This window comes from Pan paniscus, chromosome 15, assembly GCF_029289425.2.
Source record: "Pan paniscus chromosome 15, NHGRI_mPanPan1-v2.0_pri, whole genome shotgun sequence".
Classification (NCBI taxonomy): Eukaryota; Metazoa; Chordata; class Mammalia; order Primates; family Hominidae; genus Pan; species Pan paniscus.
The window spans coordinates 51,931,629-51,946,565 of record NC_073264.2 but is presented as its reverse complement, the minus strand read 5'-3'; the positions used below and the strand labels follow the sequence as shown (position 1 = coordinate 51,946,565).

General features: G+C 42.0%; 1 protein-coding gene across 8 annotated transcripts in view; it reads left to right on the top strand.

Moving 5' to 3' along the window:
• The window catches only part of NIN (ninein), a 111,670-nt gene that overhangs the window by 21,797 nt on the left and 74,936 nt on the right, over positions 1 to 14,937 (top strand). For all 8 annotated transcript variants that reach the window (XM_003831729.7, XM_063596203.1, XM_063596202.1 and 5 more), the window contains one exon: positions 2,524 to 2,605. In XM_003831729.7, the coding sequence (XP_003831777.3) occupies positions 2,524 to 2,605 (82 nt within the window). The remainder of the gene's footprint in view (positions 1 to 2,523; positions 2,606 to 14,937) is intronic.

Genomic DNA, 14,937 nt, shown 5'->3' with positions numbered 1-14,937 from the left:
AAGGCAGGCCCTCAGACCTCCCTGCTGCCGCCCCCACCACTCACTCTTGGCTATCTTCGTCACTCTCATGGCTATTAGCTTTGCTTGAAAATATGACCCTGATTCTTTTTTTCTTTTCTTTTGAGATGGAGTTTTGCTCTTGTCACCCAGGCTGGAGTGCAGTGGCTTGACCTCAGCTCACTGCAACCTACACCTCCCAAGTTCAAGCAATTCTCCTGCCTCAGCCTCCCAAGTAGCTGAGATTACAGGTGCGCACCACCATGCCCAGCTAATTTTTGTATTTTTAGTGGAGACGGGGTTTCACCATGTTGGCCAGGCGGGTCTCAAACTCCTGGCCTCAAGTGATCCACCTGCCTTGGCCTCCCAAAGTGCTGGGATTACAGGCGTGAGCCACTGTGCCTGGCCATGGCCCTGATTCTTTATAAAAGTAATGGGAACAGTCAGTCACCCCTATTACTATAGCTATTGGTAGTATTAACTACCACTTGCTGGGCATCTAACAGTCCCAGGACATTCTTGATACTTTACCCAATTCTCATTTTATCTTCCTAACACAGGGAAGCGGTATTATAAATACCATAAAATACATGCAGTGCTCTTAGCAGCTGCCTAGACTCTCTGTGACATTTCCTGAGACTATGAGCATCATGGCACAGGGACTTGTCACTCTCATTCACTACTGTGTCACCAGGGTCAAGTACAATGCCTGGCATAGAGCAGCTGCTCAATAAATATTTATTGAATGAATAATAAATATCAGTTGTTAGATGTCCCCAGTTTTCCAGACAGACAAACTAGGGCTTGGAGAGGCTTCATAATGTCTCCAATTCACATCAGGCAGTGAAGGAAGAGCTAGGGTTAGAGCCTGGACCCACCTAGCTATAAAGCCTTTGTGTGTCCTCCTAACCCTGTTCCTGGCTTCCCTGAGAAGAATGAATGATTCTGTAGAAATTCACAGATGCCTGTCAAGTGGCCTGAGTGCCAGAGCTCTTGAGTGCATGATGTTTGTGAACTGGCTGGTTGGGAAGCTGGCCTTGCCCATGTTAACTGGAGCCTATCCCTGACTCTGGGACAGTAGCAGGACCTGGCCGCCCCTCCCTCCCCCAGGATGTTTGGCTGTGAAACCTAATTAACATAGCCTACCTTTCTACAGTCGTTTACCCTTTCAAGGATTGTGCCTCCCTGGATCTTCAGCAGGTGCCTGGTTTTCCTTGACAGACTTCTGCTCTGGCTCCTTAGATTACGTAGATTTTTTAAGCCTGTAAAAAGGTAACTATGTGAGGTGATGTATATTTTAATTAGCTTGAATGTGATAATTATTTCACATTGTGTACATATATCAAATCATCATTGTACACCTTAAATATATGCAATATAATCTAATGATTTCAGTAAGTAATTCCAATCAATCAAAACTAACATGGTAGAGAAATCACATATACTTTGGAAGAGTGTGGTAAATTGCAAGGAGATACAATTTTATGACATATAAATCTTTTATGACATATAAGTGAATTCCTCTCTTTTGTTTTGGTTTGCATAGATAAGACATGATATGATTTTTTGTCCACTGTTTCAATAACTAATGAAGTTTGTTGCTTTTGTAAATTTGATTTGGAAGTTTATCTGTCACCTATATTAAAACTCTAGGCAGTGTTTTGTAATGACATCCAAACAGACCCATCCCATAGCAGAACAAACTACAAATTTACCAGTTTTGTATTTACATGGGGGTTCTATGTCAATAGGTGCCACATTATCAAACTAGAATTGTGATGAGAAGAAATCCCAAGGTGAGATTACATACATCTAAGTTATAGAATATCCTTGGCCATAAAGAAAATGCTTTTACCTTTTCAACAAAGTAATATCCTAGTTCTGACTATTTACTTAAATAAAACTCAGGTTCTTTCCAACTTCAGTCAAGATAACTCTATTTTTTAAGAATTCAGGAAAATAGTTCTTAAGATTCTTTTTTCCTTTGTGCATTTACTATTGATTTTTGCTTATTTATGGAATCACAGAGGCCTTGGGAAATAAATATTATATACCTTCCCTCAAGGAAGACTATATTCAAGTCATCCTCAAAAGACAGCTTACTCCCTTCTAGAATATCTCAAGATATGAAAGCATCTTTGGGACATCGTTACATTGGATCATTTGCTTGGGAAGGCTTTTCTAATGTCTAGCCTAACGTCTTTCTCTTCTGGTCATGTTCAGAAAAATAAAAGCAGCTAAGAGTTTAAAATATATCTTTTTCTGAGTTTATAAAGAGGATTTTGCTATATAGCTTTTTTCCTTTGGGGTGAATAAATATCGATATGAATGTTTACGGCACTAGGTGTCAAAATGATCAGCCTATTTTCCCTTCTGTCTTTAGAGAAATGAAAAGGGCAACAAATTGGATTATGACTCACTTCAAGGCTGTCAGGATGGGAAGAAAACAGTTTTGGTACCTTGTAGATAGGTTTGCATTCTTAGAGCTGTGGAAATTACTTTAAATCTATTTTTAATTTTTTTTAGGTACATTTTGACCAATTTAAAGAAGCATTAATACTCATCTTGTCCAGAACTCTGTCAAATGAAGAACACTTTCAAGAACCAGGTAAGGTCACTCACTTCTCTTCTCTGCCTTCCCCTTTAAAAGTTGTCCGGGGAAGAATCTGGGGACCTTGAAGCATGTATATGAAGGATTGGGGACATCTGCCTTTCACAGATTGAGCAGTTATTTTCGGTGACTTCTCTTCAATATTATCATAAAAGCTTTGCAGCTGTTGAACACTAAAATGAGACTTCTCTACTACAGCAGCATAGTATTATGGAGAAAATAATTGGATTGTTTCTAGGCAATATGTCAGATGGTGTGGCAATAACTCATTCTTGGAATGAGTAGAGTGAAGCTGAATGGTAACTGCTTTCATCCTTGTTTCCTTGTACATGGAAGGATATGATTTGGGGAAATTTTTTCCTGAAGGTAGAAGAGTGACCAGTCTAGGGATAATTTTACTTAGTCGTAGTGAGTGGATCATGCTCTGCTATAGGCATTATCACATTACATTATAATTATCTGTCTCCTCCTCTCAAGTGATAATTCCTTGAGGACCATGCTATTCATTTTTGTATTTCCAGTGCCTAGAAGAATGCTTAGCATGTAGTAAGTATTCAATGAATGTTTCGAAATAAAAGACTTAACATTATACTTCACTGATTTTTTTCTAAGCACCATAGGTTGTAAGACACATTGTTATTTCATGTATCTCTAAAAACAAAAATTGTTGCCAATTGTAATGTAAAATGACATTAATTGTAAATTCTCATTTCAGAGTGTCCAAATCTGGTGTGTGGGGGCGGGGAGGTGTCTTCAAATCAATGAAATATGGTAGATGTGTAAAGGAAAGTCTAAACACTGTGGACATTTATATTACAGTACAGTCTGGTTTTATCAAATTAGTGGTTGTTGGGGTAGGGGCAGGAGTTGACTACAAAGGGGCATGAAGGAATTTGGGGGACAATGAAACTTTTATATCTTGATGGTGCTAGTAGTTACAGGATTGTGTGAGTTTTTCCAACCCAGAGACTTGTGCAATGAAAGGATTAAATTTACTCTATGTAAATTATACCTCAATAAACCCTACTTTAAAAAAGAGAACATCAAAAATATAGTCCAGTTTTGAAACTGAGCATAAATCATTAAGATTTTGTCACTACAAGGAGTCATTCACTGTGACCTATTTAGGTGAGGCACAGATGGGAGCTCATTTCTCACCCTTGCCGGGTGATCTAGTTCTTCATCCTGCCCTCTGAAGTGCTCCAGATTTGTGTTGTGTGTACGGACACTGCCTTTAGCAGTGTTTTAGGTTCTGGATTGAGTCTCCGCCTTTTTCGGTGATGGCGACACCCCTAGCAATGTTGTTCTTAACTCTGACACTTGATAAAGCTCTTTGGAAGCCCCCAGTGAGCCTGAGAGGGAGGTTATTGCATTCTTGAAATTTTCCAGACAAACATTAGCATTTCCACAGGTGACCGCTGCTAGAATATGGACTTTTGTGTTTTTATATGGTCTCATTTTATTGGTGTTTTCACTTTTTTAAGGTTGTCTGTCATCTTGATAACAATGGTGCGACATCTGGGGGGCCTGAATAGAGCTATGGTTGACATCACCGCCAGGGTAGATATTAGCTAACGTGAGCATAGGTAATATAAGCATAACTTCAGGGTTCTGTGTGCTGATAATGTGCTTTTATGTGGATTTGGAACAGGCCATCCTGCCGCTAATCCACATGATCCTCCTGCTGCTATTTCTTCAAAACCTGTACTGTCACTGTCACCTGCCAGAAAATTATAATAAATATACAGATTTATAGTGACTACAGATGTGAAGGGTCCCCGCACAGAGTTGTACATTGTTGGGATCCGAGCAGTAGGATGAGCTAGACCACGCTTGTCCAACCCACGGCCCATGGGCCGCATGTGGCCTAGGACAATTTTGAATGTGGCCCAACACAAATTTGTAAACTTTCTTAAAACTGAAACATGACATTTATGCATGGACCTTTTTTTTTTTTCTAGCTCATCAGCTATCATTAGTGTTAGTGTATTTTATGTGTGGCCTAAGACAATTCTTCTTCCAGTGTAGCCAAGGGAAGCCAAAAGATTGGACATCCCTGAGCTAGACAATGGCTGGTTGAGCTTGGTCACAGCCAGGAAGTAATATTTATAAATCTAGCTCCAGATGGTGGTTTCACAGTTATGTGTCTGCCTCACTGCTATGCAGGCAAAGATCATAATTTGGACAAGTCTTCCGGGAAGACACACAGAAGGGATTTTTATAGTTTTGCTGTGTGTTCCATCCTTTGGGTAGGCAGTAAGTCTTCGTCACAAAACTGCCCCACCTCAGTGTAATGCAGCAGAAAAGTACTTATTGATAGCATTTCTTGTAGCATTGATGACTTCCCTAACATTTGTCCTGGCAGGATAAAACCTAGGATTGAGCCTGTGCTTTGAGACATGAGTCAGCCTTTCCTCCCACATTCCCTGCTTTGTTCCTGAGCATCTCTGCTTTTTCTGTCTTTTGCCAATTTCTCCTTGGCCCCTCCAGTTGTTCGTGGGGATCGTGCAATTCTTTCCACTCAAACATTCTTCCACTCACTCTAAAATGTGACTCTCAGCTGGGCGCGGTGGCTCATGCCTCTAATCCCAGCACTTTGGGAGGCCGAGGTGGGCAGATCACTTGAGGTCAGGAGATCGAGACCAGCCTGGCCAGCATGACGAAACCCCGTCTCTACTAACAATACAAAAAATTAGCCAGGTGTGGTGGCAGGCACCTGTAGTACCAGCTACTCAGAAGGCTGATGCAGGAGAATTGTTTGAATCCAGGATGCGGAGATTGCAGTGAGCCAAGATCACGCCTCTGCACTTCATCCTCGGTGACAGAGTGAGACTCCATCTCAAAAAAAAAAGAAAAAAAAAAGTGACTCTACCCCACTGCAGGCAGACTGGTTTGGCTGGGCAGAGACAGGAAGTAGGGTCAGGATTCAAATGCAGTACATCAACAGGCCACCTTCATTTACCTCTCCCTCTCCCTTTATGGAAGTAACTATCCCTTAAATCATAGATCATATAGCATTTTAGGGCTGGAGAAAACCCTGCCATTTCATCCATGAGCAATTAGAGGCCCAAAGAGGGATGTAGCTTAATTGAAGTCTTACAGCTAGTGGCAGAGGAGGGTGCTTACACTGTATCACCAAGGGATGTGATTCAAGAAGGCTTTAGGTTGAGGATTTTAGCTTTCAAATGGGTGAGCCAGTCTTCGGTCAGTGCAGCCTGGCCAAAAGGGTCTGACAAGTGGCCAGAGGCAGCAAAGAGGAATAAACAAAAAGCAAGTTTCACCTGATCGTTAGGGACAGGGATGCCTGTGTCCTCTGCATTATTTGGCTGGTCATGCTTAGTTCATCTTATACCAGAAGGGGCCAGGTCTGTGTTTTTGTTTTTGTTTTTTTGAGATGGAGTCTCACTCTGTTGCCCAGGCTGGAGTGCAGTGGCACAATCTCAGCTCACTGCAACCTCCGCCTCCCAGGTTCAAGCAATTCTCTGCCTCAGCCTCCCGGGTAGCTGGGATTACAGGCACCCACCACTACGCCTGGCTCATTTTTTTGTATTTTTAGCAGAGATGGGGTTTCACCATTTTGGCCAGGCTGGTCTTGAACTCCTGACCTTGTGATCTACCTGCCTCGGCCTCCCAAAGTGCTGGGATTACAGGCATGAGCCACTGCGCCCGGCGAGGTCTGTGTTATTTTTGTTTTGCCTTTTTGAAATCAATGGAGATGGTAGTCTTTGAGATAAAAGGTTACCTTTACACCATAGAAGCAGACTGAAAATAAAAGGGGGACCATAGTGCTCAGCCTTAGAAACCAAGAGGGCCGTGAATTGATATTTTATAACACCAAAGATTTTTATAAATTAAAATATAAGATATTGTACCAGACTATAATATAGAAAAGTCAGCTTGATTTAATAGAGCCACCTTTGAGTGAGGAGTTAGGAAATGCTGGTTCTGTCCCTCTAATCGGGTGATCTTATATATCATGACCTTAGTGGTCTTTGGTCACCTTGTATGTGAAAGTGGTTGTGCTGAAAAAATACATAAAATCCTTCAGCTCCAAGATTTGATGGTGTTGCCTCCTAATATCTAAATGACATTATCCATATCTAAGAAAAATGCTAGCCTGTGTTTATGTAAGATTTTACTTAACATTCATTGAAACTAAAGTTCTTCTTCCCAAGGACAAATGCATAGTATATCTCATGTTTTTATAGCCTCCTAATAAAAGGCAGTTGTATATAAATTCTATAAAAACAAAGCTCTCATGGGATTTGAGAGGAGATGAAATTAAGTTATTTCTATAGTCTTGGGCTCTGCCATTTATAACTCCTCTGAGGTACAGTTTCTTTATTTTTAGAATCAGGAGATACAGACTAGATTATTTTCAGCATCTTTTTAACTCAGATATTTATAATTCTAAGAATCTTAGTGTTTTTCCCCTAAAAAGCAATTTTTATAATAATAACAACACAGTGAAAAATATTGAAATTCAGATAAAGGCAGAAAAATGGATTGGGATGTAGGGAGTCTTGTAAATTCCAAACTGATTAGCATTGCCAGTGGCATAATTCTTTCATATCTATGTGTACAATCTAATTTTTAAATTATTTTTCTGGAATAGGAGAGGGGCAACAACTTAATTATTAGCTATTTATTCAATTTGCCGTGGCTTTGGATTATAGGATTTTTGTAATGGAAATGCTGGCACAAGCTCCAAGCTACATAGCATCAACATGCCAGCTGGATCCTCTCTCCAGAGATTTTGTCCTCGTTTGATGCATCTTGCATTAGATTTCTGTTCTTTAGTAGATGTTAGCATAATGCAGGAAGCGCTTTCTTCCTTGATGTGATTCATTGGAAATGTCTCTTTGTTTATTCATGGGGAAAACCTCAGGTTTGAAAAAGCCAACTCATTAGAAAAATAGGACCAGGCATTGTTTTGGTACAGATGATTGTTTTATTGTAACAGACCTTCCTAGTTTCAAGGACTGCCATAATTGTAATTATTTTCTTTATATTTTGAAGAAGTGTTACATACAGTTAACAGACATTTTTTCATTTACTCAGCAATTGTGCCTTGAACCAGGTCTTATGGCCTGTCACTGGGCTAGCTATTGATTTCAGTGATTGAAGATTTGTGTTTATAACGATGTTCAGAGGCCTTGGGTTAGGCACTGAAGTCTGGCTGAAGTCCCTGATTTTAGGAGATATTACACACAGATGGCCCAAAGGCTCGTTCTGTTGTTTTCTGTTGGTTAAGTAAGATAAGTAAGAACTTAGTCCCTGTTCTGTTGGCATCAATGAAATGCTAACAGTGAGGACCAGAAGTTTTCTCCAAGAGTTAAAAGCAAAACAGGCTGGGCACGGTGGCTCACGCCTATAATCCCAGGACTTTGAGAGGCTGAGACAGGTGGATCACCTGCGGTCAGGAGTTTGAGATCAGTCTGACCAACATGGTGAAACCCCGTCTCTACTAAAAATACAAAAATTAGCTGGGCGTGGTGGCAGGTGCCTGTAATCCCAGCTACTCGGGAGGCTGAGGCAGGAGAATCGCCTGAACCTGGAAGGCAGAGGTTGCAGTGAGCTGAGATCGCACCACTGCACACCAGCCTGAGTGACAAAGTGAGACTCTGTCTCAAAAAAAAAAAAAAAAAAAAAAAAAAAGGCCGGGCGCAGTGGCTCATGCCTGTAATCCCAGCACTTTGGGAGGCTGAGGTGGGATCACTCCGGATCACAAGGTCAGGAGTTCAAGACCAGCATGACCAACATGGTGAAAGCCCGTCTCTACTAAAGAATACAAAAATTAGCTGGGCATGGTGGTGCACGCTTGTAATGCCAGATACTCAGGAGGCTGAGGCAGAAGAATCATTTGAACCCAGGAGGCGGAGGTTGCAGTGAGCCGAGATTGCACCATTGCACTCCAGCTTGGGCAACCAGAGTGAAACTCCGTCTCAAGAAAAAAACAAAAACAAAGAAAAAAGCAAAGCAAACCACTACCACCACCAGTGCCAACTACAACAACAAAAGAGGATATTAAGATTGTGCTTATAATCCTGAAATTGGAAACACTCATCCCCACTGATGTTTTGTAAAATGATAGAACCTTTCTAGGATTACCTAAGATAATAGGCACCAAGAACTGTAATAATGCTTTTGGCTAATCTATGCTACTCTCAGATTTTATGCTATGTAAATAATTATAGATGTACATAAAAATGTGTGTATAAGGTTAGTCATTTAAAGTAGTGAAAAAATATATATGTTGGGCATCCGTAATCCAAAAATATGAAATGTTCCAAAATCCAAAACTTTTAAGCACCAACATGATACTCAAAAGAAATGCTCATTGGAGCATTTCAGATTTCAGAGTTTGAGATTTGGGTTGTTCCACTGATATACTTCAGATTTTCTAAAATCTGAAAAAGTCTGAAATCTGAAACACTTTTTTCTGATCTCAAGCCTTTCAGATAATGGATAGTCAGCCTGTATAAAGCAAGTGAAGAAATCAGACAGTGTATTCATAGGCAAATCGTGCTCTATCTATGTAAACAATGACTAAGTAGCTATTAAACTGTGCTATGAAAGAATACTTATGTGGTAAATTTACTAAGGGTAAAAGGCAACTTAAAAATATGTATATGTGCAAGAAATACTCATGTAATTTAAAATTAAATAAATAGGGCTGGTGAGAATTTTGATAATGAAACAGTTTACTTGGGAGTTGTGTGTGTGTGTGTGTATGTGTGTATATATATATATTTTGTTTGTTTGTTTGTTTTTTGTTTTTGTGACGGAGTTTCGCTCTTGTTGCCCAAGCTGGAATGCAATGGTGCAATCTCGGCTCACTGCAACCTCCGCCTCCCGGGTTCAAGCGATTCTTCTGCCCCAGCCTGCCGAGTAGCTGGGATTACAGGCATACACCACCACACCCAGCTAATTTTTTGTATTTTTAGTAGAAACAGGGTTTCGCCATGTTAGCCAGGCTGGTCTCAAACTCCTGACCTCTGCCTGGCTCAGCCTCGCAAAGTGCTGGGATTACAGGTGTGAGCCACCATGCCCAGCCATGTCTATATTTTATTTCAACCTTAGTGGATATATAAGAAGGTTTCCAAACGGGACATGAGGATGACGGTTTTCTACAGGGAATCCTAGAAAATCTGTGTTCCTCTCACATCAGCTCACTGATGCAGGGAAAGGAGACTAATGAGAAAATTGGGGCAAGAATAAGATCAGAGCAGCTCCAGTTTCTGAGGTGACGAACTGGATAACGTCATTACACTAATCTTACCTGTTACCAAAAATTGAGGTTGAGGAACTCTTCAGGATTGAGGACTGAGAGACTCTTGCTAACTGCTCCCATGGTTGCTTGATGCTGGACACCTCTCCCTGGCCCGATGGCTTTGGGCCACCACTGGCTTCACAGGAGTCCCGGTGGAAGGACCAGAGTGTGGCTGGAGCTCCCTGGGCAGAGCTGCTAGACTGATGTTGACCTTACTCCATGAAGCGCCTATTGTTTTCCCTCCCTCCAGATGAGGAAACTAAGTCTTCATGAGGTTCGGCACTCCCAATCTTGATATGAACTGTGTGTCCAGGTCCAGGTCCGTTTGATTCCAAAGCACAGCTCTTTCCCATGGAAAGTGTTACAGTCTATCCGGGTAGGTAATCCTAACGTGTAAAATGCTTTTAGAAAAATGTGACTATGGTTATTATGAAATTGGGAGCCATATCCCAGCACTTTGGGAGGCCGAGGTGGATGGATCACGAGGTCAAAAGATCAAGACCATCTGGCCAACATGGTGAAACCCCGTCTCTACTAAAAATATAAAAATTAGCTGGGTGTGGTGGCACGTGCCTGTAGTCCCAGCTACTTGGGAGGCTGAGGCAGGAGAATCGCTTGAACCTGGGAGGCGGAGTTTGCAGTGAGCTGAGATTGTGCCGCTGCACTCCAGCCTGGCAACAGAGCGAGACTCCGTCTCAAATAAATAAATAAATAGGGAGCTATGGACAGTGTGCATCACACTAAATGCAGAGGAGAAACGGTTCCATGAAAGTGGTGCCAAGAAATTACTTGAAAGAAATGAGTTTTGAGTTCCCCTTGAACAATGGGGAGGGTTCAGTTAGGTAAAAAGTATATCTCATCCTTCTTCCCAAAAATGGCTATAGATGCAGGCATCCTAACAGAGATCTGCTGGTTGATCCTCCTATGAAAAGGTTGGGGAAACAATTATATAATCATTATCAACTCAAAGATTTTTTTCCTATTGACTGATCTTCAATTGCATTAGGACTTAGACCATCCAGTCAGCCCTGGGGCTTGCCTTGCCACACTTATCCACCAGCTTAGGCACCTTCGGGGGGTGGTAACTTTCCCCTGGAAGCCTTCCTCCTGGGCAAGGCTAATCAAAGCCACCCTGTTACTTTTGTGTCCAGAAGCCCCTGTGTTCCAGCAAGAAGCATCATTCAGGTGGCTAAGAACTGGGTGGAGACTGCGCCTAAGATTCTGTCACTGCGTTCAGGGAGGAACTGAAAGACCTAATTAAACATCTGCGTCTTGTGTGGAGGTTCCAGGAGAGAGAAGTAGTTGGGGAGGGAGGTGCTAATTGGAAAGGGCTTAGTGCACACAGAAGTGTGGTGCGGCTGCTTGCTGGTGATGGCCCTAGAGGCAGGGAGTGCACTGGGAAGCAAAAGGAAAGGCAGATCATGTCAGAAAGCTTTTGCTGATGCCTTTTTAATGTTTAACCTTTCTTGGCCCCTTCTCCCTTCCCATCCTTGAGACGTTCCCCTCCCAACTCCCTTCTTTCCTCCACCCCAGCTCATCTCTCCCCTCCTCCTCCTCAGTCTCCCACTCCACTCTTTCCCTTCCTGGTGGTCTTCCCACATCTATATCTCTTGCTCCCCTTCCCCACCCCTCCATAGGCCTCTAGGTCCCTATTATCTCCTGTTTCCCCACCCACTTCTTTCCCTCTCTTGGTCTCAGTCTCTGTCTCATTCTCTCTCCATATCTGTCTCTGTGTCAGTTTCCATTGGTCTCTGTCTGTATTTTTCTTGGTCTTAGTGTTCCTTTGGATTTTCTTCCCTTCTCTTATTTAGAATCAGGCGTGGGTTTGCATTTTCACTGTGTAATCCCTGTGTGATGGTGCATTCAGCATAGGCGAGGAGGTGGGATGTAGAATGGGGCAGGGTGGGGCTCATTTGCTGCATGACTGCCTTTTCCCAAGAAAGCTTCTTGGGGATGCTGGCCTTGAGGTTTGCACATGCTTCATTTTTCACCTTTCCTTTTCAAACGGATTTCAGCATTCCTGTGAGCCCAGCAGCAATGTAACATGAAGGGCCTCCTGTGCTGAGGTTCTTTGGATGGGGGTGGTGTCTCTGGGAATGATTTCCCAGGCTCACTAAATGAGTCAGGAAGGGACATAAAAAGCAAAGTCCTATGCGAGCAATTCCAAAATGAGAATACCAGCACCCTAACGACAGGGTTTTCTTCTTCATCCTTGGAAACGGCCTCAGGTCATTTTTGGGAACAGGGAATTTTTTGATTCAAAAAACAAGTTAAAATATCCATCTTCTTCCTCAATAGGTACAACGTAATGTTTTGCCTATGGCAGGTGTTTGGTAAATACGCTTATGTGTTAAATGAATCTGCCAAACACTGGGGAGCATCTTTGAAAAATCTCCTTTAACTTCCAGGAAGCAGCTATGGCTGCCACTCCATTCCAGGTCCTGAGCTTATGTTTTTGCAAAGAAAGCATTCAATTGAATATATACTCTTCAGGCTTTTGCATAATGATTTTAGCTTCCCTTAGGTCCTCATTGCTTTGGCTTTGGCTGTTCATGCAGTGGTTTTAGGAGAGCTGAGCATTTTAAGCAGTGACCTGTATCACATCTGATGCAGATGTGGTGATCTGGTGCAGTGGTCAGTTTTAGGGGAGAGCTTTAAAAAGTGTACTCTGTATTGCTTGAAACCTGGAGTAGGGGAGGCTGTGTTTCTCTCCTCCACACTGCTGCTGGGAAAGGAACTGGGAGAGGAATGAGGCGGGTGTTGGTTATTTCCCCTGGCTGCAGCTGGCTTATCTACTCAGAGTGGTCATTCTCCCTGACACCATATTTTAACTTTCTTTTTATTATGAGTGCAAGACCTCTGGTCAAGCATCATACATGTGCATGGTGGTTTATCCTGATTTGGAAGGGGAACATTATCACAGCTCTGGAGTTTCTCTTCTTGGGACAGATGAGATATGAAATAACAAATGTGGCATGTGAGCAACCCAGCTGTCATTTCTAAGGCCAGAAGGCATAGTATTTTCTTCATCTTTTTAACTCTCAAATCAGATGTTTTTCCCACGTGCTCTGTAGAGACTGTCACTCACTTCCACATTACTCCAGTGGAGGGTTGAAGCAAGGTTTCTCTACTGTCCCCTGCTCATAACCAAGCATTTGGTTTATGGAATAAAACCTAGATCATTAAACTAGGTCAGGTTGGACTGCCTCAAAGCCACCTTCCTCTGATTGGTGTGTCTCATAATAAGCTTTCCAGGGATGGGGTCTGAGACACCTCCAGGCAAGCTGGGCTTGTCTGCTTTCCTTTGAAGCCCACTTTAATTTTTGTAGTGATGCCAAATAGGAGAAATGGAAAATGGGAAGGAAGGAAAAATGACTCAGAAGCTTAACAATCCAGGGAGAATCATAAATACACTTTCAAGGAACTCAAACACTGAAAGCATGGCAGTCCTTTATACTTTGTTTTGATAGCATTTCTTTTTGTTTTGTTTCGTTTCTGTTTTTGAGATGGAGTCTCGCCCTGTTGCCCAGGCTGGAGTGCAGTGGCGCAATCTCGGCTCACTGCAGCCTCTGCCTCCTAGGTTCAACCGATTCTCCTGCCTCAGCCTCCCAAGTTTCTGGGACTACAGTCACGAGCCGCCACGCCTGGCTAATTTTTGTATTTAATAGAGTCCAGGTTTCGCCATATTGGCCAGGCATTTCATGTCCCTTCTTGGAGCTGGTGATTGGAGCGGATACTCTCACCTGTGGAAGCTCTGTGATGTCAATAATTTCGTTTCTTAATAAACCAAAAGCCTCCACATTATCTGACATAGATAAGATTATTCCAGAATGACGCCCTGAAAAATAAAGGTTCCATCTGGATGTGCTCAGAAAGTAAATAAACGTAGCCCCAGGGTTGCAGTTTTGGATCTCTTCCATTAGGCATGGTCAGAAAGGGTCAAGGCATTCTTTAACTTGAGTGGGTAAGAGTGTCTTATAATCCCCATGGTTCGGTGGACATCTGCTGTTCAGTTCTAAATCTCTGATTGAGATTGATAAGGAGAATCATAGTGTTTTCAGTGCTTAACCTAGCAAGGGCTGTTGACCGTGAATGTTCTCTCTGAACATCCTTGGCTTTGCTGTCTCTGTTCCCATCGTATCATGTTAAGTGCAATGAGGCGGATGCTCTAAATGGGAGAGGGATGTGTGAGTGTGTCATTCTTAGAGGTGACTAATTTTAAATGGTGTGATTAGTCCACTTCGTTATTGGTCACTTGCATGGTTTGGAAAATAAAGTGATGAGAAAACTTTAACCCATTTTTCTTTGTGTGTGCTAATGTCTTTATTCCAAAAAGGTTACATACTTTAATAGATGTCTCTAGAAATTGACTTTATCATGTTCGTACGTTGTATGAAGGATATTAACTTAAAGTTTGCTTAAATTGGTTATTATAATAAGATAATGAAACAAACAATTTAATGCCTGGCAATGCAAAAATAAATGAGTAAATAAACCAAAACTCCACAGGGTCCCTGCTGGCTCACAATCTATTACCTTTTATTGCTTAGAAAAAGCGCTGTTTTGAATCCACCACTGCATCTACCCTATGCACTACGTGGGGTAGTGAGTAGTAAACAACCAGGGAACCATTTCATCCACCGGTAGGTTTGGGATTAGATCACAATGGATTTTTAAAAGATAGTTGTTTTCTCCCACTGCTTTTTTTTTTTTTTTTTTACCTCTGAATAAGTGCAGCATGCAATAAGAGCTCCTTCGCCACTTCCATCCCCAGGACACAACTTTGTTCTTACACTGGGAAAATACTGTGGTTCATTATCCAAGGTTCTAAGTGTTCCTTTTAATCTTTTCCAAACCCCTATAGTTACTAATGGTGTATCTTGTTGTCTGCCACCAAAATTTAAGAATATGTAATAAATTAAGGATGGTTCTGCATTGCCTCTTATCTGACTAGCATCTGTGGGTGTCAGCTGCCAACAAGTAGCTCGGGTGTCTGAGCCGCTCCTGAATGGTCACAAGCTGACACACTGTCTTCTGATAAAAGGTACCTTCAAAT